The sequence below is a fragment of the Pleurodeles waltl genome, chromosome 3_1 (assembly GCF_031143425.1).
Source record: "Pleurodeles waltl isolate 20211129_DDA chromosome 3_1, aPleWal1.hap1.20221129, whole genome shotgun sequence".
Taxonomy (NCBI): Eukaryota; Metazoa; Chordata; class Amphibia; order Caudata; family Salamandridae; genus Pleurodeles; species Pleurodeles waltl.
Genome location: NC_090440.1, coordinates 998551835 through 998576281, shown reverse-complemented (window position 1 = coordinate 998576281; position 24447 = coordinate 998551835). Strand labels below are relative to the sequence as shown.

The 24447-nt window shown below is 47.9% G+C and overlaps 1 protein-coding gene across 13 annotated transcripts in view; it reads left to right on the top strand.

Annotated features, from left to right (window-relative positions):
* The window catches only part of BAZ2B (bromodomain adjacent to zinc finger domain 2B), a 1256112-nt gene that overhangs the window by 1124873 nt on the left and 106792 nt on the right, over nt 1-24447 (top strand). For 10 of the 13 annotated variants that reach the window (XM_069224189.1, XM_069224194.1, XM_069224193.1 and 7 more), the window contains 3 exons: nt 1057-1367; nt 1750-1885; nt 19860-20006. In XM_069224189.1, the coding sequence (XP_069080290.1) occupies nt 1057-1367; nt 1750-1885; nt 19860-20006 (594 nt within the window). The remainder of the gene's footprint in view (nt 1-1056; nt 1368-1749; nt 1886-19859; nt 20007-24447) is intronic. The other 3 variants (XM_069224197.1, XM_069224199.1, XM_069224198.1) reach the window with 1 other exon arrangement.

The following is a 24447-nucleotide window of genomic DNA, read 5'->3' as shown; positions in this document are numbered from 1 at the left end:
GTTCTCTGCATCAAAATCTGCTACGCATTGGCCAAGAAGCAGCCTCCTGAGGGCTTTCAGGCTCGTTCTGCCAGGGGCAAAGCTGCTACCACTGCGCTAGCTCGAGGTGTACCAGTCCTGGAGATCTGTCAGGCGGCAACGTGGGCTTCTTTGCAAACATTGCAAAACATTACTGCCTGGACAGTCCAGTACGAAGAGACTGCCACTTTGCCCGTTCAATCCTACAGGACTTCTTAATGCAAGGAGTAGTATCCGCAGCCCACCGCCAGGAGGTTATGACTTGGGTATCTATTCATAGGTAAGGAATCTGCAGCTAGAAGTCTTTACACCCACCCATGCCTCCCTGCTTTGCCGATGTTTCTAGTAGGGCAAGGGTTTATCTCTTTCAGGGCCCTAATTTTGCACAGACAAAATGTTGGTTCTATCCATGACTCTGCGCTTCTGGCGTGGAAGTGTTGTGGATAAAAGTACTGACATAAGTGCGCTGGGGTGGTGCCTTTATAGATGACTGTGACGTCACAGACAGCTCCACGACGCTGACGAAGCCACGTGGAGCCGAACGACGCCCCCCGACGACACGCACAGGTTATTGCTCAGCAAAAAGGTTCCGACATCAAAGCTGACGCCAGGGAATTCAAAGGTAAGGAATCTGCAGCCAGATAGTCTGTACCAGATAATGCGTTACCAAAGGTAAGTAACTTGTTATACTTTTACTGTATCCATTTTAGCTATGTTTTCCATGAACAGCAAATTCAGTACCTTGTCTACTATAATTTGTCGACATTAAGACGTCATTTCATTTAAAAATGTAAAATACCTAAATGAAATCTTTTTTTATAGCTTAGGCCTCATCTGCATGAATTGCATCTTTTATTCTTTCTTTGACATGGATCCAGGGTCAAGTCATATTTGTGATACGTCTCTGATCCAAACTACAAATAAAAATATAGCAAGGACAGCTATTACATTATAAATTAGAAATGGCAAAATGTAATTATATTGCAAGGTAGATAACAAGTGCACCCAACATTTGTAAATCTATTTGTTTATTTTTAGGGGTGGATTTATCCTGAACCTGCTTCGGAGAGAGAGGACCTGGTATATTATGAACACAAATCAATTAATAAATCTCACATGGAACTCGAAGGCCAGCATAGTATCGAAGAAGGGGCAAATGTCTTTGCTCTAGAACGGAGGAGTGACAACCCTCTAGACATAGCTGTAACCAGGCTGACTGAGTTGGAGAGGAACATAGAGCGAAGGTATCTGAAGAGCCCCTTAAGTACCACCATTCAGATCAAACTGGATAATGTGGGCACAGTTACTGTTCCTGCTCCTGCACCATCCATTAGTGGTGATGGTGACGGGTAGGTCATTGAGATTAACTTGAAGAATTATTGTGCTTTGCTACATGGAACCTCTCTTCTATTGCTTGTTCTCATGTATCTGCGTGTACGCTTAGTATGCTCATGGATCGTCTTATTTTGCATGTTGCTTTTAGAGAAGGTGTTTTGTGTGTGTCATTAATCCCACAATGATCTATAACAGTAATTCACAGTGACGTGATTGCAACTAAATATAAGGCACATAGCCATGGTATGTGCAGTACCTCACATGTAGTTGCTTAAATCTGGTAATTATTGGCTTGTTACGTGTTACCATTGCTTGGCTTTTATTGTGATTGCTTTTCGTTTCTTTGCAAAAACATATACTCTTCAAAGTGATTAAGTGTCCTTATTTTTAATCTAGACCTGAAGATGATATTGCTCCTGGGCTAAGAGTATGGCGGAAAGCGATATTGGAAGCTCGTAGTGCTGCTCAGGTTTCTTTGTGTATTCAGCAACTCAACAGATCAATCGCATGGGAAAAATCAATCATGAAAGTTGTAAGTTGTATTTACTTACTATTGTCAAATGAGTCTTGCAGATTTCTTTTTCTCCTTCTCTCTCATTCTTTTTGTTGCTAATTATTTAATGGGACAAGCATTTATTTAGATAGTTTTAAAAAATTGATTTTTTTATATAGTTTTTTCATATTTGTGCTATCTTGCATTTCTATTTGCACTATGAGAGGTGACTGGAATTATGTGATTGTGTGGCCACAGCGTTGTTTGCATAGCTATTGACCTGCTGCATTTGCCACATAATTAATCATCTGCTGCATAATCTGCAAAATTTAACAAAAAAATGTATTTCCAGCTCAAACGGTTCAAAGGTTACTTAAATTGCTGCCACTTGTATGCCCGTGGAGTGGAAGGCCATTTGCATAGGTTGAATGGTCAGCTTTCTATTGCTTATTGCTACGTAGAGTGTTAAACTGTTACTAATGCAGTGTAACCTATACCCAAATAGTGCTAACAAGTGTAAAAACAACAAAATAATGAAGTAATACTATCAGAAAATGTGCTGCTTTACCCTGCTTAATATGCCCTTTGTTGCTGCATAATTTTGCAAACCCTGTGTAGGAAGCTGGCTCTATATATACTGTATCAAAATGAGATATAGTGTGCACAGCGTCCAGGGGTTCCCCAGAGGCTTAACAGAGGCTAAAGTAGATAATACTAATGATCTATTTTGTGATAGTGTGGTGGAGCAGTTAGACTTATCAGAGGGTAGTGCAAAGCAATTGTTGTACACACACAGATAATAAAAGAAGCACACACTCAATGACTTTTCTCCAGACCAATGGTTTTTGTATAGCAAAAATATATTTTCTTAATTTATTTTTAGAACTAAATGACTCAAGTTGCAGGTAAGTACTTCAATAGATTTGTATTTCACACATGTATCAACAGTACTTTGATTTAAATCGATAAGTTAAACAGTTTTTAAAATATTGGCAATAATCTGTTTTAGAACTTGACAGTGCAATTTTCAGAGAAGGTTCCTGAGGGGAAGAAAAGTTAGATCGTTTTACAGGTAAGTACAACACTTACAGTTCCAGTCTCCGGGAGTTAGGAAGTCCACAGGTTGGGGTTCAAGTGAACCCCAAACACCCACCACCAGCAACACGGGGCCAGCCGGTGCCAAGGTCAAAGTGTAAGGAAAGTTGACATGGGCTCCTATGGAGACTGGGGGCACTCTGTTTCAGATGTGCAGGCAAGTAAATAAATACATGCTGCAACCCTTAGAGACCTTCCCTGGCACAGGGCCCTTGGTACCAGGGTTACCTTTTACAAGGGACTTATCTGTGTGCCAGGGCTGTGCCAGTTGTGGAGACAAAGATACAGTTTTAGGGAAAGTATACTGGTGCTGGGGCCTGGTTAGCAGGGTCCCAGCACCCTTTTAATAAAAAGCTGGCATCACCAAAGAGACAAAGTTAGGGGGTAACCATGCCAACAGTGGCATTTTCCTACACACTTCCTTTGAATAGGTGCACGTTTGTCCTGTATACCTGTTGCCCATCAAGACTGTGTTCCTTATCGCCATTATGTATGCAAATGTTTGCAGTTGCAGTATGACGCCTGAAAATATCCAGCAAGTGAAGAATCTGCAAGTTGTTGGAGTATCCACCAGAAAGTTTTATCAAATGTAGGAAAATAGCATCTTACTGGCATAGTTGCTCCCATTTTCTGCCTGGTGGCAGTATGTTTAAAGTGTAGTACACTGGGGTCCTACTAACCAAGTCCCCAGTGTCATTGTTCTCTCCCCTAAATTTAGTTTTATGGTAACTTTTACACCCCACAATTTGCATACTGGTGGACACATGCAAGTCCCTGGGATATGGTACTCAGGTACCCAGGGCATTGGTACACCGGGGGCCCTCCATGGGCTGCAGCATGTGTTGTGCCACCCATGGGAACCCATGCGAACTGTGACTACGGGCCTGCAATTGCAGCCTGTTGGTGCATGCACCTTTGACTCCATATATAAGGTTTGCCTTAAATCATGGACACTGCACTCCAACCCTATAAGTCACCTCTAAGGTAGGCTTTTCAGCCCAAGGGCAGGGTGCATGGTTCTTAGTGTGAGGGCACCCATCCCTGCATGAGCAGAGGTGTCCCTACAAATCCCATACTCCATAACCTGGGCTTTGTAAGTGTGGGGAAACCTTCTTAAGGTTTGTAGTGGGCACTGGTTTACACGAGTTGTCCAACTAAATAATGGCTTCACTGAACATAAGCATGTTTGGTATCATACATGTTGGAATCATACAACTACATTGGTTCCAGTGCTAGTTGGATGATACCTTGTACTGTGGGGATTCCCTAGTGGTTCCCTCAAAGTCTGCCTGTACAGCCTTGCAGGGTCTGCATGCCAGCCCATGCTACTGATGACCCCAGACACTGTTCTGCCCTTCTGCTGCTGAGCTTAACTTAAGCAGGAGAAGACAGGGCAAAGGATTTCCTGTAAGACAGAGGCGTGACCACCTCTTCTTTAGAAATAAGTGTCTCTGAGCTAGGGTGCTTCAGGCTACCACCAGGCTACTTTGAAGAGCACATTTGGTGTCCTCCTTACATACACCGGTTTGTACTCGTCAGGAGTCATTCCCCTGCATCTGCAGGCATCGCAACAAAAGACGACCGGCTTGTGGATCCCGCTGTCCCACTGACTCTTTGAGGCTGTATAACACAGGTGGTGTTTCTGTGGCTCTCCAGAGGTCAGACCTAGCTTCCTTGCAACTGGGAGGTCTGTGGTCCCTCTCTGGAACCCCTGTGCACCCCTTCTGTTTGTTAATGCTAAGGTTTGTTGGATCTGCAGTCCGAGGACCTCCTAGCTTCAAGAAGCCCTGGCCCCCAGCACTCTTCAGCTCCAGGAACAACTTCCTACATGTGCTGCTGAGGCCTCCCCGTACCAGCTGCCAGGGGGACCTTCAGGGGGCTCCATCAATTCCTGCTGGCTCTCCTCCATGCTGAGGGCTGGCTCTGACCTACTTGCCAAGAATGGGTCATCTGAACCTTGCTGGTCCCCACAAATCCTGAAAACTCAATGCAACACTTCTCTGCATTTGCCAAGGCTTGTTGGTGGTCCCGCTGACCACTGACCCCTCTGCAATTCGACATCTGGCATGGAACAGCTCATGGATGACTCCTGGGATTTTTCTGAAGCATCTGTACTCCACAGCTGCACTTCCTCACCCACCATCCAACAGGAAAGCATTTGTGAGAAGGCTGGCATTGCTCTCCTGCACTGTCTGAGACCTTTGGGTGATCTGGAATGTCCCTTCTTTTCTTAGGTCCTCTTCTTCAGGAATCCACTCCTGGGTTCCACTGACAGATGGAAAATGGAGATCCCCATTGTCTTCAACTGGAGGTTCTGACACAACTTCTCCCCATGCACATGGGCTCCCTGGTGTAGGTACGTCACTGTTCTGGGTATCCACTGGTGTGGGCACTATCCAACCTCCTTTGTCCCAACGGGTTTCCTTGGTTTCCTCTGGGAAGGGTCCTAAGCCGAAAAAACTCCAACTGTGACTTCCTCATGTTATCCTATGGACACTGACCCAGGATTACAACTCTGCACACGGGCTACCTACTTACCTTTGGGGTTTTAATACTTCCCCACTCCTAAGGGTCCTTGGGTGGTAGTGTGTGTTGGGAGTGATTTTTGCATTCCATTTTTTTAGTATATGGTCTGCCCCCCCCAATGGGGCTTATGTTATTTTATGCTTTTACTTACCTGTTGCTAAGTATATTTCTGATGGATACAACTACCTGTGGATTCCTCACTTTATGAATTCTCCCATGTGCCACCCTCCGACGGAAAATCTTCTTCCCAGCTCTCCACGTCGACGAGGACGTCACAATTGCACGGCTCCACGCGACTCGTCTGACGTCACCGTGCCAATAGGAGGTCCTCGCCGGCATGCTGACGTCCGTTCCCTTTTTTCCATACCTTCTACGCTAATGGTTTTCTCGTAGCTCACGCTACTGTTGAAGGTGTTCCATCTTGTTTCTGGTTGCAGTCTTGTTTCTGGTTACAATGTCTCCTCCTAGGAAGTCGGGATTTAAGCCTTGTTGAGAGTGCGGGGGTCGCATGTCGGTTACTGACCCTCATGATGATTGCCTTTGGTGTTTAAGCTCCGAGCATGACATTGAGGAGTGTGTATCCTGCCAGAGCATGAATCGAAAGGCTCTGAAGGGGAGAGAAGCCAAACTCTTTTTGGCTAAAGTGAAAAAAGGACATAAGAGTCATCACAGGTCGTTTCCCCTACACTTTGTCGAAGAAGTACAAGAAACGACGTTGTCATGACTCTGCGTCGTTTGTCTCAGAGCCGTTCAAGGTCCAGGTCTCCATATAGACGGCGCCGTGCAACATAAGAGGTTAGTCCTACTGTGACTCCACAGCCTCAAAGCCCTCAGGCTTCTCCGGCGCCGTCGGTCTTCGAGGTGGTCGCGCCTCCAGAGAGTCCTCACTTTTCACCTGTGGCTCAATATTCGGATGCTCAACCGGTGCAAGTGCTGTATGGAGACCAGTGGTATCCTGCCTTCCTGGCTCCGGGAGCGCATCCGGCTGCATTTTGAAATACCATGTTTTCTATGTTTAATGCTATGGCCGCTGCTGGTGCACCGGCTGGTCCCACGGGTCCTTTGGCATTTACGTTGGGCTCCCCGGCTCCTTACAAGGTGGCGCCGTTTATGCCCTTCTGTCCAGCACCAATGACTTCGCCTCAAAGACCTGTGGTGCCGATGTCTTCCCCTTCCCTGTCGACGCCGATGACAGAGCCTCAAGTGACCACGGCGCCGATGGGATCCGCTCTGGCGCCAGATGGCTCCGGATTAGACCGTAGTCAGCCTTCTTCTCCTGGTCCACGCCTTTCAGTCCTGAAGCCGGTGTCAGCGACGTCGGCTAATTCTGTGTCAACGCCAAGGTTAGAGGCCAGGCTGAGGTCTCGCAGAAAAACTTTAAGACTTTTGGAGGAACAGGAGTACCAAAGGCAGATACTGGAGGAAGGAGACATTGTGGAGCCCTTGGGGGAACCTCAAGGACTTGACTCAGCCAGTGGGCTAGACACTTCCCTAATGGGACCTTTCTTCTCCAGGGGAGTTTACGGAGGAGGTGGCCTCTTTCCATACTGTGGTCAGGACGGCGGCAAAGTTTTTGGATCTTCCGTTGCCTGAGGCAGAGGTCAAAACAAATATTCTGAGGTCCTGCATCCTCCTTTGGCTTCAGCTGATCCATTGCTTCCTTTTAATGATGCTCGTACAGAGCCTATTTTAGAGGTATGGAGGAAGCCTGTGTTGTCCCCAGCTGTCAAAAGATCTGTGGCAAGGAGGTATAGGGTGGCTCCTGGAGATCCGGGATTTTTGTCGAAACATCCTACCCCCGGAGAGTCTAGTTGTTCAAGCCTCTTGTTCCACACGGAATGCACCAGGCTCCTTCCCTGTGATTCCGTCAGACAGGGAGTCCAAGAGGATGGAGCAGTCGGTGAAGAAGACTTTTTCTTCTTGTAGTATGGCCCTCAAAGCAGCAAACACTTCCTGTGTATTAGGTAGATATGTGCACGCACTGATGGATTCAGCTAGGGCTATGGTTCCAGACCTGCCGCAGGAGGTGCAAGGATAATTTGGAGAACTCCTCGGATGCTCAGGCAGCGGCTAAGCAGATAATCCAGTCTGGTCTGGATTCTATAGATTCGGTGGCCAGGGCGATGGGTACCTCTTTTGCTACCAGGAGGCATGCATGGTTGAGGTCCTCGGGCTTTTCCACGGATGTCCAGTCTGCTCTCTTGGACTTTCCTTTTGATGGGGAAAAGCTTTTTGGTGCTAAAGCTGACTCTGCTTTAAGGACTGTAGGGCCACAGCAAAGTCTTTGGTTCTGCAGGCTTCCACTACTACCCCTTTCAGGTCCTTATGGAGATTCAGGAGGTTTGGGCGTAGAGCTGTTTACCGTGGGAGACCTCAGTCCACAGTCCAACAGCCTGACAGCCTCCCTTATAGGTCGTTTAGAGGGCAGGGGAGGGTTCGGACAAGAGGGGCCACCCAGCAGCACCCTGCATCATCCTTTTTCCTCTGGAGGACAACAACAAGGGAAGCAGCCCTAGTTTTCTGCCCGTTTTCAGCCATACTTCTCCTGTTGGGGGAAGATTACGTCTTTTTCTCCACGAGTGGGAGTTAATCACATCAGACTCCTGGGTTCTCAACATTGTGAGGAAAGAGTATGCTCTTCCTTTTTAGGAGTTTCCCCTTCACATCCCTCCCCGTCCCTCGCTTTGTTCAGAAGACCATCTCCTATTGTTGCAGCAGGAGGTTCAAATAGTGTTATCAAAAGGTGCAGTGGAGTTGGTTCCAAAGCAGGAAAGGTGTCAGGGTTGTTATTCGCTATATTTCCTGATTCCCAAGAAGAATGGTCGATTGAGACCAACCCTGAACCTGAGGATTTTGAAGTGGTTCCTCAAACAGGAGAAATTCAAGATGCTGACTCTGGTGCAGGTGCTTTTAGCATTGAACAAAGAGGATTGGATGTTGTCTGTCAACTTGCAGGATGCTTACTTTCATATCCCTATACTCAAGTCGCACAGGAAGTATCTCCGGTTTGTGGTGGGGTCGCAACACTACCAGTTTGCGGTCCTTCCGTTTGGTCTTACTTCAGCACCTCGAGTCTTCACGAAGGTGATAACGGTGGTTGCAGCAAGTTTCAGAAGGAAGGGAATATCGGTATTCCCTTACATGGACGATTGGTTGATCAAAGCCAAGACTTCAGAGCTCGTGCTGCATCACTTGCAGATGACAACTCAGTTGTTGTTCAGTCTGGGCTTTTCGGTAAACCTGCCCAAGTCTCACCTGGAGCCCTCTCCGCTCCTCCTGTTCATAGGGGCCGTACTGGATACAACATTGAATCTGGCCTATCCTCTGCCTCAGCAGATTCAGGACATCCAGGCATTGATTCCAATGATTCAAAATGGAGCAGTTGTTCCAGTCTTCAAGGTCCTACGCCTGCTTGGTCTGTTCGCTTCTTGCATTCTGTTGGTCACTCATGCAAGTTGGCACATGAGGGCTCTCCAGTGGTGCCTCCGCAAGCAGTGGTTTCAACACAAAGGGGATCTCGGAGTCAATATCGATCTCCAGAGACACTGCAGCAGTTCTACGATGGTGTGCTGTGGACAGCAACCTTTCTCAAAGAAGGCTGTTTTCACTACCACCTCCGGTGGCCAGGGTCAGGACGGATGTTTCCACTCTAGAGTGGGGAGCTCATCTGGGGGACCTGAAGATCAACGGTCGTTGGTCTCCAGTGGAACAGACTTTTTATATCAGTCAATTAGAATTGCGAGCGATACATCTGGCTCTCAAGGCCTTCCTCCCGTCCCTTCGCCGTCAGTCAGTTCAGGTCCTGATGGACAACACTACCGTGATGTGGTGTATAAACAAGCAGAGAGGAGTGGGGGTCGTACCTTCTCTGCTGAGAGGCTCTGCGGCTCTGGTCCTGGCTTCAGGACCATCGGATTTGCTTGGTAGCGAATCATCTGGTCGGAGTGCTCAACGTATGTGCGGACACTCTCAGTCGACATTTCTCGGCCGATCGCGAGTGGCGTCTCCATCCGGATGTGGTCCTTCACATCTTTCAGATGTGGGGTTCTCCAAGGATAAATCTGTTTGCCACTCAGGAGAATTTGCACTGCCCGTCATTCTGCAGCCTCCAGTATCCGGTGCAAGGAGCTTTGGGGGATGCGTTTCAGATCTCTTGGTGCAACCAGTTGCCTCACGCGTTCCCCCCATACCCTTGATTCCTCGGGTTCTGAGGAAGATTCGCCAAGATCGGGCTCAGGTCATTTTAATAGCCCCGGATCGACCAAGAAGGGTGTGGTACACTGACATTCTCCAACTCGCACTGTGCCCTCCGCTCCATCTCCCTCTCAGGGCAGATCTCCTCTCGCAGTCGCAGGGGCAGGTTCTACACCCCCACCTCCAGAGCCTGCACCTTCATGCCTGGAAATTGAACGGGCAATCAGAGTTCTTTCTCTCTCCCACCAGAGGTAGTGGATGTTATTTTATCGGCCACGTGACACTCCACTAAGACTGTTTTTTCCTGCAGGTGGGCAAAATTCGTGGCTTGATGTGGAGAGAAGCAAATTGATCCTTTGATGGCCCATCTGTCCGATGTTCTGTTGTTTGCATTAGCTTTAGCACAGAAGGGTTATGTAGTTGCTACTGATGAAGGCTATTTGACGGCACTGTCAGCCTTACTTTGCCTTCCGTATCAGCCCTCCTTCTTTAAATTGCCTATTGTTATTAGGTTCTTACAGGGTTGAACTAATACATTTCTTCCTACTCCTTTTCTTATGCCTCAGTGGAATCTGAATCTCGTTTGAACTTTTTTAATGAGTTCACCGTTCAAACCCATGCATTCTTGCCCGTTAACATTTTTAGTTCTTAAGACGGTTTTGCTGATAGCTATAACATCGGGCTAGGCGTGTTGGTGAGCTTCAGGCTCTTAGTGTTAAACCTCCCTTTACTTTATTCTTTCCTGATAAAGTGGTGCTGAAAACCAGGGTGGCTTTCCTACCTAAAGGTGTCACTCCTTTTCATATGGGGCAGACCAATACGCTTCCATCTTTCTACCCTCCTCCTCACTCCTCGAAGGAGGAAGAGAGGCTCCATTGTTTGAACCCCAGAAGGGCTCTTAGTTTTTATATTCAGAGGACGAAAAACTTACGCTTGGAAGACCAGCTATTCATGGGTTATGTTGGAAAGAGGAAGAGCAGAGCAGTCCATAAAAGAACGATATACAGGTGGGTCATTCTTTGTATCAAGGTTTGCTACTCGTTGGCAAAGAGGGTTCCCCCTGAGGGTATTATAGCCCATTCGACCAGGGCTAAGTCCACCACTTCGGCCCTGGCTAGAGGGGTTCTGGTGGTGGATATTTTCAGGGCAGCAACTTGGGCGTCGCTCCACAACTTTGCAAAGCATTATTGCTTGGACTCGGAGGTTAGGAGGGACTGACATTTTGCACAATCTGTATTGCAGGATTTGTTGGTGTAACCGGTCAGGCACCAATCTCAGAGTGTGGTACTGCTTTGGGACTTATAAGGTGAGGTAGTTGTATCCATCAGAAGAACAAGTTACTTGCCTTCGGAAACGCTTTTTCTGGTGGATACATTAGCTACCTGTGGATTCCACACAGTCCCACCCACCTCCCCGTTGCCTTCCTGGTCATACCAAGATTTTTGTTTTACAAGTGTATATAGGTTTTGGTAACTATATGTATATACAAATTATGGTTATAATTTTATTGCATCATTATTGTTTTATGTACATATGTATTTGTTTGGGCTATTGTGAGGTCGGTTTTCACCTGTTCGCCTCAAAGGCACGTAAAAAATGGGTGAAACTGACGTCAGCATGCCGGCGAGGACCTCTTATTGGCACGGTGACGTCAGACGGAGTCACATGGAGTCGTGCAATTGTGACGTCCTCGTCGACGTGGAGAGCTAGGAAGATTTTCCGTCGGATGCTGGCACATGGGAGAATTCTTAAGGTGAGGAATCCACAGGTAGCTAATGTATCCACCAGAAAAAGTGTTACCCAAGGTAAGTAACTTGTTCTTTTGTATGTTCATATCTCCGGTTAGGAGAAAGTTAGTTCATATCTCCGGTTAGGAAAATGTTTGTTCTAGAGTGTGTGTTAAAATAAAAATAACATATTTTTCTAACACTGGTCTGGTTCTTTCTTGTGTGTACATCACTGACTGACCTGTGTGGTATTTGCAACCGCTTTACGCCCTCCTGGATAAGCCTTAGCTGCTCTCCACAGCTGCCCTTTTGGGAGTTTTGGTTATCTAGAACTTCCTACACTATCTATAGGAAGCTTGTGTGGTGGGTGCCAAGTCCAGGTATTCCCTACTAGTGTAGTTTAGGCAGTGTCTAGAAACCAGGCTCTCTAGAGGTAGCTGTGGATGAGAAGCCAAGGCTGGTCTAGGAGACATGCAAAGCTCATGCAATACCACTGTAGTCACACAGCACTTGCACACCTGAAAGAAACCACTCAGTGTTACACAAATAAAGGTACTTTATTTTAGTGACACAATAAAAAAGGTCTAAAGAGGCAACCCTCCAATAGGAGGTAAGTAACACACTAAATATATACACTAGTTATCAGCAATGGTCATAGCAAGTCTTAGAAAACAGTGCAAATGCAATTAGACAAAAGTGACCCTAGGGGGAGTGTAGGAAGTTGGCTCTGTATATAAGTCAGAGATAGTGTTCACAGAGTCCAAGGGTTCCCCATAGAGGTTGATAGTGGCAAAATTAGATAATACTAATGCTCTATTTTGTGGTAGTGTGGTCGAGCAGTAGGCTTATGAGAGGGTAGTGTTAAGCATTTGTTGTACACACACAGGCAATAAATGAGAACACACACTAAAGGACTTAACTCCAGGCAAATAGGTTTTTATATAGAAAAATATATTTTCTTAATTTATTTTAGAACCACCAGTTTCAAGTTTTAGGTAACCTACATAAATTGTAAGGTACTTCACACAGGTAAGTATAGAATTTTGATTTAAAATAGTAGTACACACTGGGCCTGATTACAACTTTGGAGGAGGTGTTAATCCGTCCCAAACGTGATGGTAAAGTGACGGATTTACCATCAGCCGTATTACGAGTCCATTATATCCTATGGAACTCGTAATATGGCTGGTGGTAAGTCCGTCACATTTGGGACGGATTAACACCTCCTCCAAAGTTGTAATCAGGCCCACAGTTTTGGTTAAAATGGCAAATAGCTATTTTAAAAGTGGACAATGTGAAAATCAACAGTTCTTGCGGAGGTAAGTATTGGTTAGTTTTTCAGGTAAGTAAAGCACTTACAAGTTCGGTCTCCTGGGCATAGGCAGCCCACCGTTGGGGGTTCAAGGCAACCCCAAAGCCACCGCACCAGCAACACTGGGCCGGTCAGGTGCAGAGGTCAAAGTAGGGCCCAAAACACGTAGGCGCCTATGGAGAACAGAGGTGCTCCGGTTCCAGTCTACTAGCAGGGGGTTTGTAGAGCACGGGGGGAACACACAAGCACACAAAACACTCCCTCTGCGGCACGGGGCGGCCGGGTACAGTGTGCAAAGTAGGTGTCGGGTTTGGCGTAGAAAACAATGGAGGGACCTGGGGGTCACTCTGGCGATGCAGGCAGGGCACAGGGGGGCTTCTCGGGCCAGCCAAAGATTAGGATGGGCTAGGATGAGGACCGCCTGCTGGTCACTCCTGCACTGGTAGGTGGTTCCTCTCGGTCCTGGGGGCTGCGGGTGCAGTGCTTGGTCCAGGCGTCGGTTTCCTTTGTTACCAGGCAGTCACAGTCAGGGGGAGCCTCTGGATCCTTTATGCATGCGACGCTGTGGGGGTGCAGGGAGGTTGACTCAGGGGGCGTCGGGTGCAGAGTGTGAAGACTTATGCTTCTGGCTGGAAGTTGGAGTCTCTTTAAAGTTGCTTGCTTTGTTGTTGTTTCTGGACAGAGCCGCTGTCCTCTGGAGGTTCTTGGTCCTTTAGATGCAGGTGAGTCCTCGGAGGTCGCTGGTCCCGCTGGATGCGTCGCTGTGCAGGTTCTTTGAGTCTGGAGACAGGCCGGTAGGGCTAGGACCAAGACAGTTGTTTTTCTCTGTCGTCTCTTTCAGGTGAGCAGTCCTCCTTTCTTCAGGTTGCAGGAATCTGCTTTCTTGTGTTCAGGGTCACCCCTCAACACACTCAGTTTAGGGGTGTGTTTAGGTCTGGGGGGCATTAGCCAATGGCAACTCTCCTTGAGGGTGGTTACATCCTCTTTGGGCTTCCTCCCTGTGGGGAGGGGGCACATCCCTAATCTTATTGTTGGGAATCCTCCAAAACAAGATGGAGGATTTTCCAAGGAGGGGGTCACTTTAGCTCTGGTCCCCTTAGGGGTGGACTTGGCTGAGGGGGTGACTCCTCCTTGTTTTTCTCATTATCTCCCCAGACTTGCCACCAAAAGTGGGGGCTGTGTCCAGGGGGGGCGGGCGGGCATATCCACTAGCTGGAGTGCCCTGGGGCATTGTAACACAAAGCCTGTGCCTTTGAGGCTCACTGCTAGGTGTTACAGTTCCCGCAGAGGGTAGGTATGAAGCATCACCACCTAGTGCAGGCTTTGTTTCTGGCTCTAGAGAGCACAAAGGCTCTCACCCAAGGGGGTCAGAAACTCGTCTCAGTGGCAGGCTGGCACAGACCAGTCAGTCCTGCACTGAAGGATTGGGTAAAATACAGGGGGCATCTCTAAGATGCCCTCTGTGTGCATTTTTTAATAAATCCAGCACTGGACTTAGTGTGGGTTTATTATTCTGAGAAGTTTGATACCAAACTTCCCAGTGTTCAGTGTAGCCATTATGGAATTGTGGAGTTCGTTTTGACAAAGTCCAAGACCATATACTTAATATGGCCATTCTGTAGTTACAATGTCTAGGAATAGACTTAGACACTGTATGGGCATATTGCTCATGCAGCTATGCCCTCACCTGTGGTATAGTGCACCCTGCCTTAGGGCTTTAAGGCCTGCTAGAGGGGTGAATTAGCTATGCCACAGGCAGTATTTTATGTTCATGGCATCCTGAGGGGGATGCCATGTCGACTTTGGCTTTTTCTCCCCACCAACACACACTATCTGCAATGGCAGTGTGCTTGTGTTAGGTGAGGGGTCCCTTAGGGTGGCACAAAATATGCTGCAGCCCTTAGATACCTTCCCTGGTCACCGGGCCCTTGGTACCACTGGTACCTTTTACAAGGACTTATCTGTGTGCCAGGGGTGTGCCAATTGTCGAAACAATGGTACATTTTTAGTGAAAGAACACAGGTGCTGGGGCCTGGTTAGTAGGGTCCCAGCACACTAAACAGCGCCTACTCTGCCTTACATCCTCCTGTTCAGGTCGTTCCCTCTGGGGAACTGACCCACTTCCACAGTGATCGAATCCACTCTGAATTGCTTCTTGTCTTTGTTTTTAATGTCCTCACCCATTCTCTCTATTTTGGGGTTAGAGGTATCCACCTCTGCTAATCTTACCTTAGCCAGGGTCACCGCTAGCTTACCCAAAGAGGTTACCCATAGCTGGAGTAACCCCACCATGACCAACCGGGTCAGGAGGCCTAACCTGCTATTTGGCATGGGGTCAGGCCACCAGGCCAAGGACAGTGGAGCCATAAAGGCTAACACCCAGCAGAGGCCACTGACGGCTGTCAGTGCCCAGAATCACCCCTTTGGCTCTTCACCAACAAGGGAAGGGGCTAAGTTACAGGCTTCTTTGGGTTTGGGGTGCCTGTCTGTTGTGGTAGAGTGGGGGGGTTACTACATCTTGTAGTAAACACCCTTCTTCCACTCTTTCTTATGTTAGCTGAGGAGCCACTCACTCGTGCTCAACAGTTGCCTAACTAGTCAGGACTTCTTGTTGGTCAGGTTGGACTTTACCAGAGCAACTTTTGGAGTTCTCCCCTACTGGAGCAGAATCTTCTTGGTTTGCTGGAACCTTAGCTAAAGGTTGTCCACCTTTCCTACACTGTTTTCTTTTCTTTTTCTTCTGGGGCCTACTTGCAGTTACTGCAGGGGCAGCACCTCCAGAATCCTTGGGAGAGGGCTGGCACTGGACCAGTTTCTCTCTTGGGCTCTGACCAACCTCTGGGTGATCAAGGGGGTGGTCTGTACTGACTACCACCCTTCTCCAGCTAAAACTCCCACCCCCTTCTAGGGGCACTAAAGCCACAGGCCTACCAGTGACCTTGTTTGGGTTAACCCTTACTCTGGCAGTCTCACCTGGGATGTATTGGTTTGAGAGCACCAGCCTGTCATGCACAATAGTGTGGCTGGCACAAGTGTCTCTCAGGGCAGTGGCTGGGATTCCGTTCACCAGTAGGTGGTGGAAGTGTCTACTTCTCTCTGGAATCTCCAACTCACCTGTTGGGCCCTTTCTCCAGTTGAAGGCTGTGAGGACCTCCTCATCTGAGGAGTCATCCCCTGTGGCTACACTGGGCACCCCTGGGGTTTTGCTAGGGGGTTTGTTTTTGGGACAAGAATGTCCTTGGTGTGGTGCCCTGTCTGTCTACAGTTGTGGCCCCATGCCTTAGTGGCATCCCAGTTCTTACCCTGGTACCCACCTTTGTTTTGCGTTGTGTCTTGGGGCCACCCACCTGAACTGTTTTTTTAGGGGCCTACAGAGGACTCTCTTTCTTTATTTCAAGTGTCACCCACTTTCTCCTGGGGAGACTTTGTAACCCATTTCTTTTGGTCATCCCCAGTGGAAGTTTTGGTTACCGTAGTCTTGACCCAGTGGTCTGCCTTCTTTCCCAATTCTTGGGGTGAAATTGGACCTAGGCCTCCCAGATATTGATGCAACTTTTCATTGAAGCAGTTACTTAAAATGTTTTCCTTCATAAACAATTATAAAGCCCATTATAGTCATGCAATTAATTTCCACTTACCCAACCATCCAGTGTTTTCTCTGAGTAGTCTACAAAACCAGCCCAGTTCTGGCTCGAGGTTTTGTGAGCCCCCCCTGAACCTAATCCTTTACTCCTCAGTTGAGAATCCAAAGCCCTCAATCAGGATAGCCTTCATGATGGCATAGGATTCAGCATCTGCACCAGTGAGTGTGAGGAGCCTATCCCTACACTTACCAGTAAACAGTTCACAAAGATAGCTCCCCAATGAGACTTTTTTACTCTTCTGGTTCCACAGGCTCTCTCAAAGGCTATGAACCACTTGGTGATGTCATCACCATCCTAATATTTGGGGATTATGCCTTTAGGGATTTTAAGGGTGTCAGAATACTCTTTGTCCCTAGTTATTTTGTTACTGCCACCATTTATGGGTTCCAAACCAATTTCTTTTCTCTCCCTTTCTGTAGCTAGGAGCTGTTTCTCCAAAGCTAGTCTTTTGGCCATCCTGGCTAAAAGAATGACCTCTTCATTGAGGCTGTCTTCAATGCTTACAGAGGGAATGGACTCCCCTGTGGCAGAGCCAGGCTCTCCTACTATGATTTGTGGAGACAGGGTTCTTGGAGCCCTGGTAGGGTTGGACCCAGTTTTAATTTTCTTCAGCTTACAGAGAGCCTTTAAATCTGCCATCCCTAGATGGAGGTAAGGGTGAAGTTATTGGTGCTGCTCATTATGTCTCTAAAAATTGGGATTACTTTTTAAGAAACTAAAACTACTTCTAAAAGTTCAATCCTAACTTTTACAAAGTTTTACACCTAAAAGGAAATGCTAACAGGGACTTACACAAGGCCCTAGCAGGACTTTTAAAATGTTTTTTAAAATAGTTAAATTGCAAAAATCTATTTCTAATGACAATTTTGAAATTTAGTCGTGTGATCACGTATTGGCTGAGTAGTCCAGCAAATGCAAAGTCTTAGACCCCACTGCTGATCCACCAATGTAGGAAGTTGGCTCTAAATTGTAAGGACATGCCTCCTTGGCATGGTTACCCCCTGACTTTTTGCCTTTGGTGATGCTAAGTTATGATTGAAAGTGTGCTGGGACCCTGCTAACCAGGCCCCAGCATCAGTGTTCTTTCCCAAAACTGTAACTTTGCTTCCACAATTGGCACAGCCCTGGCACTCAGATAAGTCCCTTGTAACTAGTACCCCTGGTACCAAAGGCCCGGATGCCAGGGAAGGTCTCTAAAGGCAGCAGCATGTCTTATACCACCCTGGGGACCCCCCACTCAGCACATGCACACTGCCTCACAGCTTGTGTGTGCTGGTGGGGAGAAAATGACTAAGTCGACATGGCACTCCCCTCAGAGTGCCATGCCAACCTCACACTGCCTATGGCATAGGTAAGTCACCTCTTTAGCAGGCCTTCCAGCCCTAAGGCAGGGTGTACTATACCATAGGTGAGGGCATATGTGCGTGAGCACTATGCCCCCATAGTGTCTAAGAAAATCCTTAGACATTGTAAGTGCAGGATAGCCATAAGAGTATATGGTCTGGGAGTTTGTCAAACACGAGCTCCACAGTTCCATAATGGCTACACTGAAATGTGGGAAGTTTGATATCAAACTTCTCAGCACAATAAATGCACACTGATGCCAGTGTGGAATTTATTGTAAAATGCACCCAGAGGGCATCTTAGAGATGCCCCCCTGAATACCAATCCGACTTCTAGTGTGGGGCTGACTAGTTTCTGCCAGCCTGCCACAACCAGAGGAGTTGCTGGCCACATGGGGAGAGTGCCTTTGTCACTCTGTGGCCAGGAACAAAGCCTGTACTGGGTGGAGGTGCTTCTCACCTCCCCCTGCAGGAACTGTAACACCTGGCGGTGAGCCTCAAAGGCTCACCCCTTTTGTTACAGCGCGACAGGGCATCCCAACTAGTGGAGATGCCCGCCCTTCCGGCCACTGCCCCCACTTTTGGCGGCAAGGCTAGAGGAGATAATTAGAAAAACAAGGAGGAGTCACCCACCAGTCAGGACAGCCCCTAAGGTGCCCCGACCTGAGGTGACCCTTGCTTTTAGAAATCCTCTGTCTTGAGAATGGAAGATTCCCCCAATAGGATTAAGGATGTGCCCCCCTCCCCTCAGGGAGGAGGCACAAAGAGGGTGCAGCCACCCTCAAGGACAGTAGCCATTGGCTACTGCCCCCCAGACCTAAACACACCCCTGAATTGAGTATTTAGGGGCGACCCTGAACCCAAGAAATCAGATTCCTGCAACTTGAAGAAAGAAGAAGGACTGCTGACCTGAAAACCCCGCAGAGACGACGGAGGCAATTGACTTGGCCCAAGTCCTTCCTACCTGTCTCCAGCCTCAAAGAACCTGCACAGCGGCGCATCCAGCGGGACCAGCGACCTCTGAGGAGTCAGAGGACTGACCTGCACATAAAAGACCAAGAACCTCCAGAGGACAGCAGCTCTGTCCAGAAACCACAACAAAGCAAGCAACTTTAAAGAGACTCCACCTTCCCGTCAGAAGCGTGAGTCTTCACACTCTGCACCCAACGCCCCTAGCTCGAGTTCAGGACAACCAACACTGCAGAGAGGACTCCCAGGCGACTCCAACGATGTGGACACCCTGAGTCGACCTCCCTGCACCCCCACAGCGACGCCTGCTGAGAGGATCCAGAGGCTCCCCCTGACCGCGACTGCCTGGTAACAAAGGAACCCGATGCCTGGAACAAGCACTGCTCCCGCAGCCGCAAGGACCGAGAGGAACCACCTAAAAGTGCAGGAGTGACCAGCAGACGGTCCTCATCCTATCCCAGTTGGTGGCTGGCCCGAGAAGCCCCCTTGTGCCCTGCCTGCATCACCAGTGTCCCCCAGATCCCTCCATTGTTCTCTACAGCAAACCCGACACCTACTTTGCACACTGCACCCGGCCGCCCCTGTGCTGCTGGGGTGAGTTTTGTGTGCTTGTGTGCCCCCCACCCCCACCCCAGTGCTCTACAAAACTCCCCTGGTCTGCTTCCCGAGGACGCTGGTACTTACCTGCTAGCAGACTGGAGGTGACTTATAGTGACCTGGTGCAGTGGCCTATGGTGAAAAGGGGTGCATGCATCCTTTCACGCAGGCTGAAATGGTCAGCCTGCAGAACACTGTGCATGGGCTCCCCATGGGTGGCATAATACATGCAGCAGCCCATGGGGATCCCCTGGTACCCCAATGCCGTGGGGACCATATACTAGGTACTTTCATGGGTTCACCAGTATGGCAAATGTTGGGTGAAAATGGTTCAGGTTAGAAGGGAGAGACCATAATCACTGGGGTCCTGGTTAGCAGGACCCCAGTGAACACAGTCAAACACACTGACAACAGGCAGAAAACGGGGGTAACCATGCCAAGAAAGAGGGTACTTCCCTGCACAATCACTAAGGGTTGACTGGATTCAAAACAGGGTACCTCACCTAAAGGTGTACACCATATACTGAGCCAGCCTCCTACTTAAAAGGTGAGCAACTTTTTCTTTAAAAACGTAATTTGACGTTCTCATTTGATTTTTAATTTCAGTACTGCCAAATATGTCGTAAAGGGGATAATGAGGAATTACTACTGCTTTGTGATGGTTGTGATAAAGGCTGCCATACCTATTGCCACAAACCCAAGATCACTACTATACCGGAAGGTGACTGGTTTTGTCCTGCCTGCATTTCAAAGGTAACATTGTCCTTTTTGGGAATGTAAAGTTCCATATCAGTATTGCTTCTTGTATTTGCTCTTCACTTTGGCTTCTCACTAACCCATATTTGGAGTTTCCTTAAATTTCAGATACATTTTATTCATATTTGTGTGGCTCTCTGTGTTTGTTAATATGTCCCTCACTGCCGCTTGTGCCTGGGTCTTATACTTAATAGTTGAGGGGGGAAAAGTGGCTTCGCTGTTGATTTTTATTTCTTTCTTTCTTTTAATGCAAAAACTTGAGAACATTGAAAAAACATGAAACACTAATGTGAAACATCCATAAGGAATCATTCATTTTCATATGTATGATTTATCAGGCTTTGGCATGAGGCTTAGTAGACTTCACTGCTAGCTGTACAAATATTCCTTTGTGGTGTTAGTCATATGTGTTTGCTATAACGTGCACTTTTTGCAATGTTTGAGCACAGATTATTGAAGAATGCAGTCCATACCATGTTTACCACTTGCAACATTTAAAACGTGAAACTAAACTCTACAAAGTGTCATATTGACTATGCGTTCCTAAATTAACAGCACATTTCTTGGTTCTTCGTCATACCTATGTACTTGTTTGTCACCAAGTTTATGGATGAAATAAATGTGATCATTGAGTTAACACTCCATTATTCAGTGGCCCTCTGACTTGAATAAAACTCTTGGTAGGTGTCCCCTAGGCACATCACATTGGGTAATGATATATGGATCTAGAACTGGATTTTGATAGCTATACCAACATTCTTATCCATAAACTTGTAGTAGACAAAAGAGAAACAAATGAGTTAACTATTTTCTTCAGCTAATGTACTGAGTAGGAGAACACTGTCCACAAAACAAATATGCAATTCGTTGTAATGGGACATTCCAGTTATCTGTTTGGGCCTGTTCTAGGCCCGTTTTATACTTCTTGGAGTAGGTACCATACATTTACCTCAGAACTGCATAGTGCCTTTCCTTATACCAGTTGCAGAAAGCAGTCTTACCACCCAAGTCCTATGAGGTGACACTCATCTAGGTTTCAACTAAGCTTTTGTACCAAACTTGGTAAACAAACGTTTTCTACACAGGTATCTGATAGAGACTAAAAGCTTCAGATTCCTTACCTTAGAATATTCCCCAGGCGTCAGTCTGGATCTGGAGATTTTTTAGCAGTCCCCTGGCCGCTGTTAGGTGGTGGCGTCTGCCCCAGATGTTGCGTGTGTGGTGCCTTTATAGGCACCACTGCAGCGCACTGACTTCTGTTTCTTCTTTTCCACACCATCAATGTGGATCGTCATTGAGAGGTTTTTTAACCATTTTTTCACCTTCCGTCTGTGGAGCGGCACCATGCCTCTAAGACCTTCCTGATTTCGTAGAACTGGCATGAATCCGAAGGTCATCGTCGAGTGGACCATGAAGCTTCTGGCCACTCACCACGTGACTCCACATCGCTTAAGGTCCTGTACATGAGGGAGTTCCCAAGACCGCTGTCAGAGCTGCTTGCGCCTGTCATCTTCACATAGTGTTGGACTTAAACGAGGAAGTCCCATAAGAAGTCCAAAACATCAAAAAGTTACTCGACTTCTGTGCACCAGTTCTATTTATCGGACGAGGTGCGTGAACATCACCACAATGCCAGGCCCCGCTCCCAGGTCATTCCTGATGAGCCTGTGCCTGACCCTGGGTCCGCTTCGCAATTCCCTGAGTTTCCCAGAGCCAGAGAAGGAACCCCACCCACCTTCAAGACTTTTATGATGCCATGACCCTCATCTTTGGATGGTTGGACTCCATTGGCCTTTGACTGGATTTCTGCAGGTGGGTTCACCCTTGATGCCAGTCAGGCCCTCAGATCAGTTGATGGATCGGCCGGAATCAGCTCTTCCGAGGACCATTTCACTGGCGTCGTTCTTGGCACCACTGACTCCCATCGGTGCGGCCAAACCCATTGTGATTCCAGACTCTGTTCCACCGTCTGCCAGGCCCACATGGCCTATATTAGAGGGGGAACACTATTTTCCTGAAGGGCCCTCTGAGGAACACGAATGGAGGAGATCTGAGGATCCCTGTGGTTATTCCTACACTCTAGGAGGGTCCATGGCCAACGGCAACTAATATGAGGACCTGGCTGATGCCAGTAGTGTGGATACCTCACCAGACACTGGCCTCCTCTCTTCTTCCACGGGGACTATGGAGGAAGTGGCTGTAGGAAGCTGGATCTATATATACAATACCAAAGTGAGGTGTGGTGTGTACAGAGTCCAGGGATTTCCCAGAGGCTTAACAGAGGCTAAAGTAAAGAATACTAATTCTCTCTTTTGTGGTAGTGTGGCCGAGCAGTTAGTTATCAGAGGGTAGTGCAAATCATTTGTTGTTCACACACAATAAATGAGCACACACTCCATGACTAACTCCTGGCCATTTCTTTTTATATAGCAAAAATATATTTTGTTACTTTATTACTAGAACCAGAAGTTCTTTGTTGCAGGTGGGTAAAGTTGTATCAAGCATATGTATCAAATGTACTTTGTTTGTTTTTTTGCAAAAAAAGCAGTTTACAACTAAGCAAAACATTTCAATTTCAAAAGTTGGCAGTGCAGTTTAGCATAGGAGTCAATAGCGTCCTAAGGGGTGGGGGAGGGAGTTAGTGTTAGCGAAGTTAACAGGTGAGTACGCGACTTACGATTCCAGTCTTCGGAAGCTAGGATGTCCACAGCTCAAAGTTTAGGTTGACCCCAAAAGTGCCCCACCAGCAACAGGGGGCCGTTTAGGTGCTAAGGCCAAAGTTGGTGTTGGGTTTTCAATGGAGTCCTATGAGGACTGGGAGTGCTCGGTAGAAAGCAGATTGCAGGTAAGTACCCGCGGTTCCAGGATTGCGGCCTGGGGCTCTAGGTCAGCACAGGGAGGGCCATAGGTTCACACCAAACAACACCCTCCGCGGCACAGGGGCAGCTGGGTTTAGGGTGCAAACAAAGAGCTGGATGCCCAATGCTTTTCAATGGGGGGACCCCAGGGTTCACAAATGATGCTGCCGGCCAGGTCCAGCGGGTCGGTTTCGGGAAAACAAAGGTTGCACAGGCAGGAGAGGTGCCCACTGGACGTTGCTAGACTGTTGGTCGGATTCTCCAAGGCTTCGGTCGCAGGGGTCTCCATGGGTATCAGAATCTTCATCGGATCGGGTCGCGATCAGGGGGTCCTCTGGATTTAGGCTGTAGGCATTTTTGTGTTGGCTCAGAATGGACTTGAGGTCGGAATCTCCTGAGGACCTTCTCTGGACCGATAGGCCACCTGGACTCGGGCCGTGGGTGTTGGGTTCAGAGTGGGCAGGGCTCGCGGATCCAGTTTGGTTCTGGGGCCTTTTTGGAGGTTTCTTTTGGAGAAGGACACTGTCTTCGGGAGTTCTTGGTCCTCTTCTGGGCAGGCAGTCTCTACTAGCTGGAGTGCCCTGGGGCACTGTAACAGGAGGCCTGAGCCTTTGAGGCTCACAGCCAAATCTTACAGTTCCTGCAGCGGGGAAGTGTGAAGCACCTCCACCCAGAGCAGACTTTGTTTCTGATGCCAGAGAGCACAAAGGCTCTCATCCCATGGGGTAAGAAACTTGTCTGTTAGTGACAGATTGGCACAGACTGGTCAACATTTCACTAAAGGGTTGGATAAAATACAGGGGGCATTTCCAATGCCCTCTTTGTGAATTGGACAATAAATCCAACACTGGCATCGGTGTGGGTTTATTGTGCTGAGAAGTTTGATACTAAACTTCCCAGTCTTTAATGAAGCCATCATGGAGCTGTGGAGTTCATAATGACAAACTCATAGCCCATGCACTCAGAATGGCCACACTGCACTTACAATGTCTAAGAATTGACTTAGAAACTGTAGAGGCATATTGCTCTTGCAGCTATGCCATGACCTGTGGTATCGTGCACCCTGGCCTGCTAGAGGGGTGACTTACCTATGTCATAGGCTTTGGTTTGTGGGCACTCTGATAGGGATGCCATGTCGATTTTACTTTTTTCTCCCCACCAATACACACAGTCTGCAGTGACAGTGTGCTTAAGTTTGGTGAGGGTTCCCTTAAGGTGGCACAATGCATGCTGCAGCCCTTAGGGACCCAACCTGGTCACGGAGCCCTTGCTACCTCTGGCACCGTTTACAAGGGACTTTGCTGTGTGCCAGGGGTGTGCCAATTGTGGAAACATTGGTACAGTTTAGGGGAAGAAAACTGGTGCTTGGGCCTGGTTAGCTGGAACCCAATACACACTCAGTCAAATTAGCATCAATACCAGGCAAAAAATGTGAAGGTAACTTTCCCAAAAAGGGCACTTTGCTACAGGGGCTTCTTCGCAGTGGTGATCCATAAGAAAATTGAGGTTCTGGACCTGATGCTGCCCACAGTACAGGTCAAGACAAAGATGTTTCATCCTGGGTTGTCCTCCTCCGATCC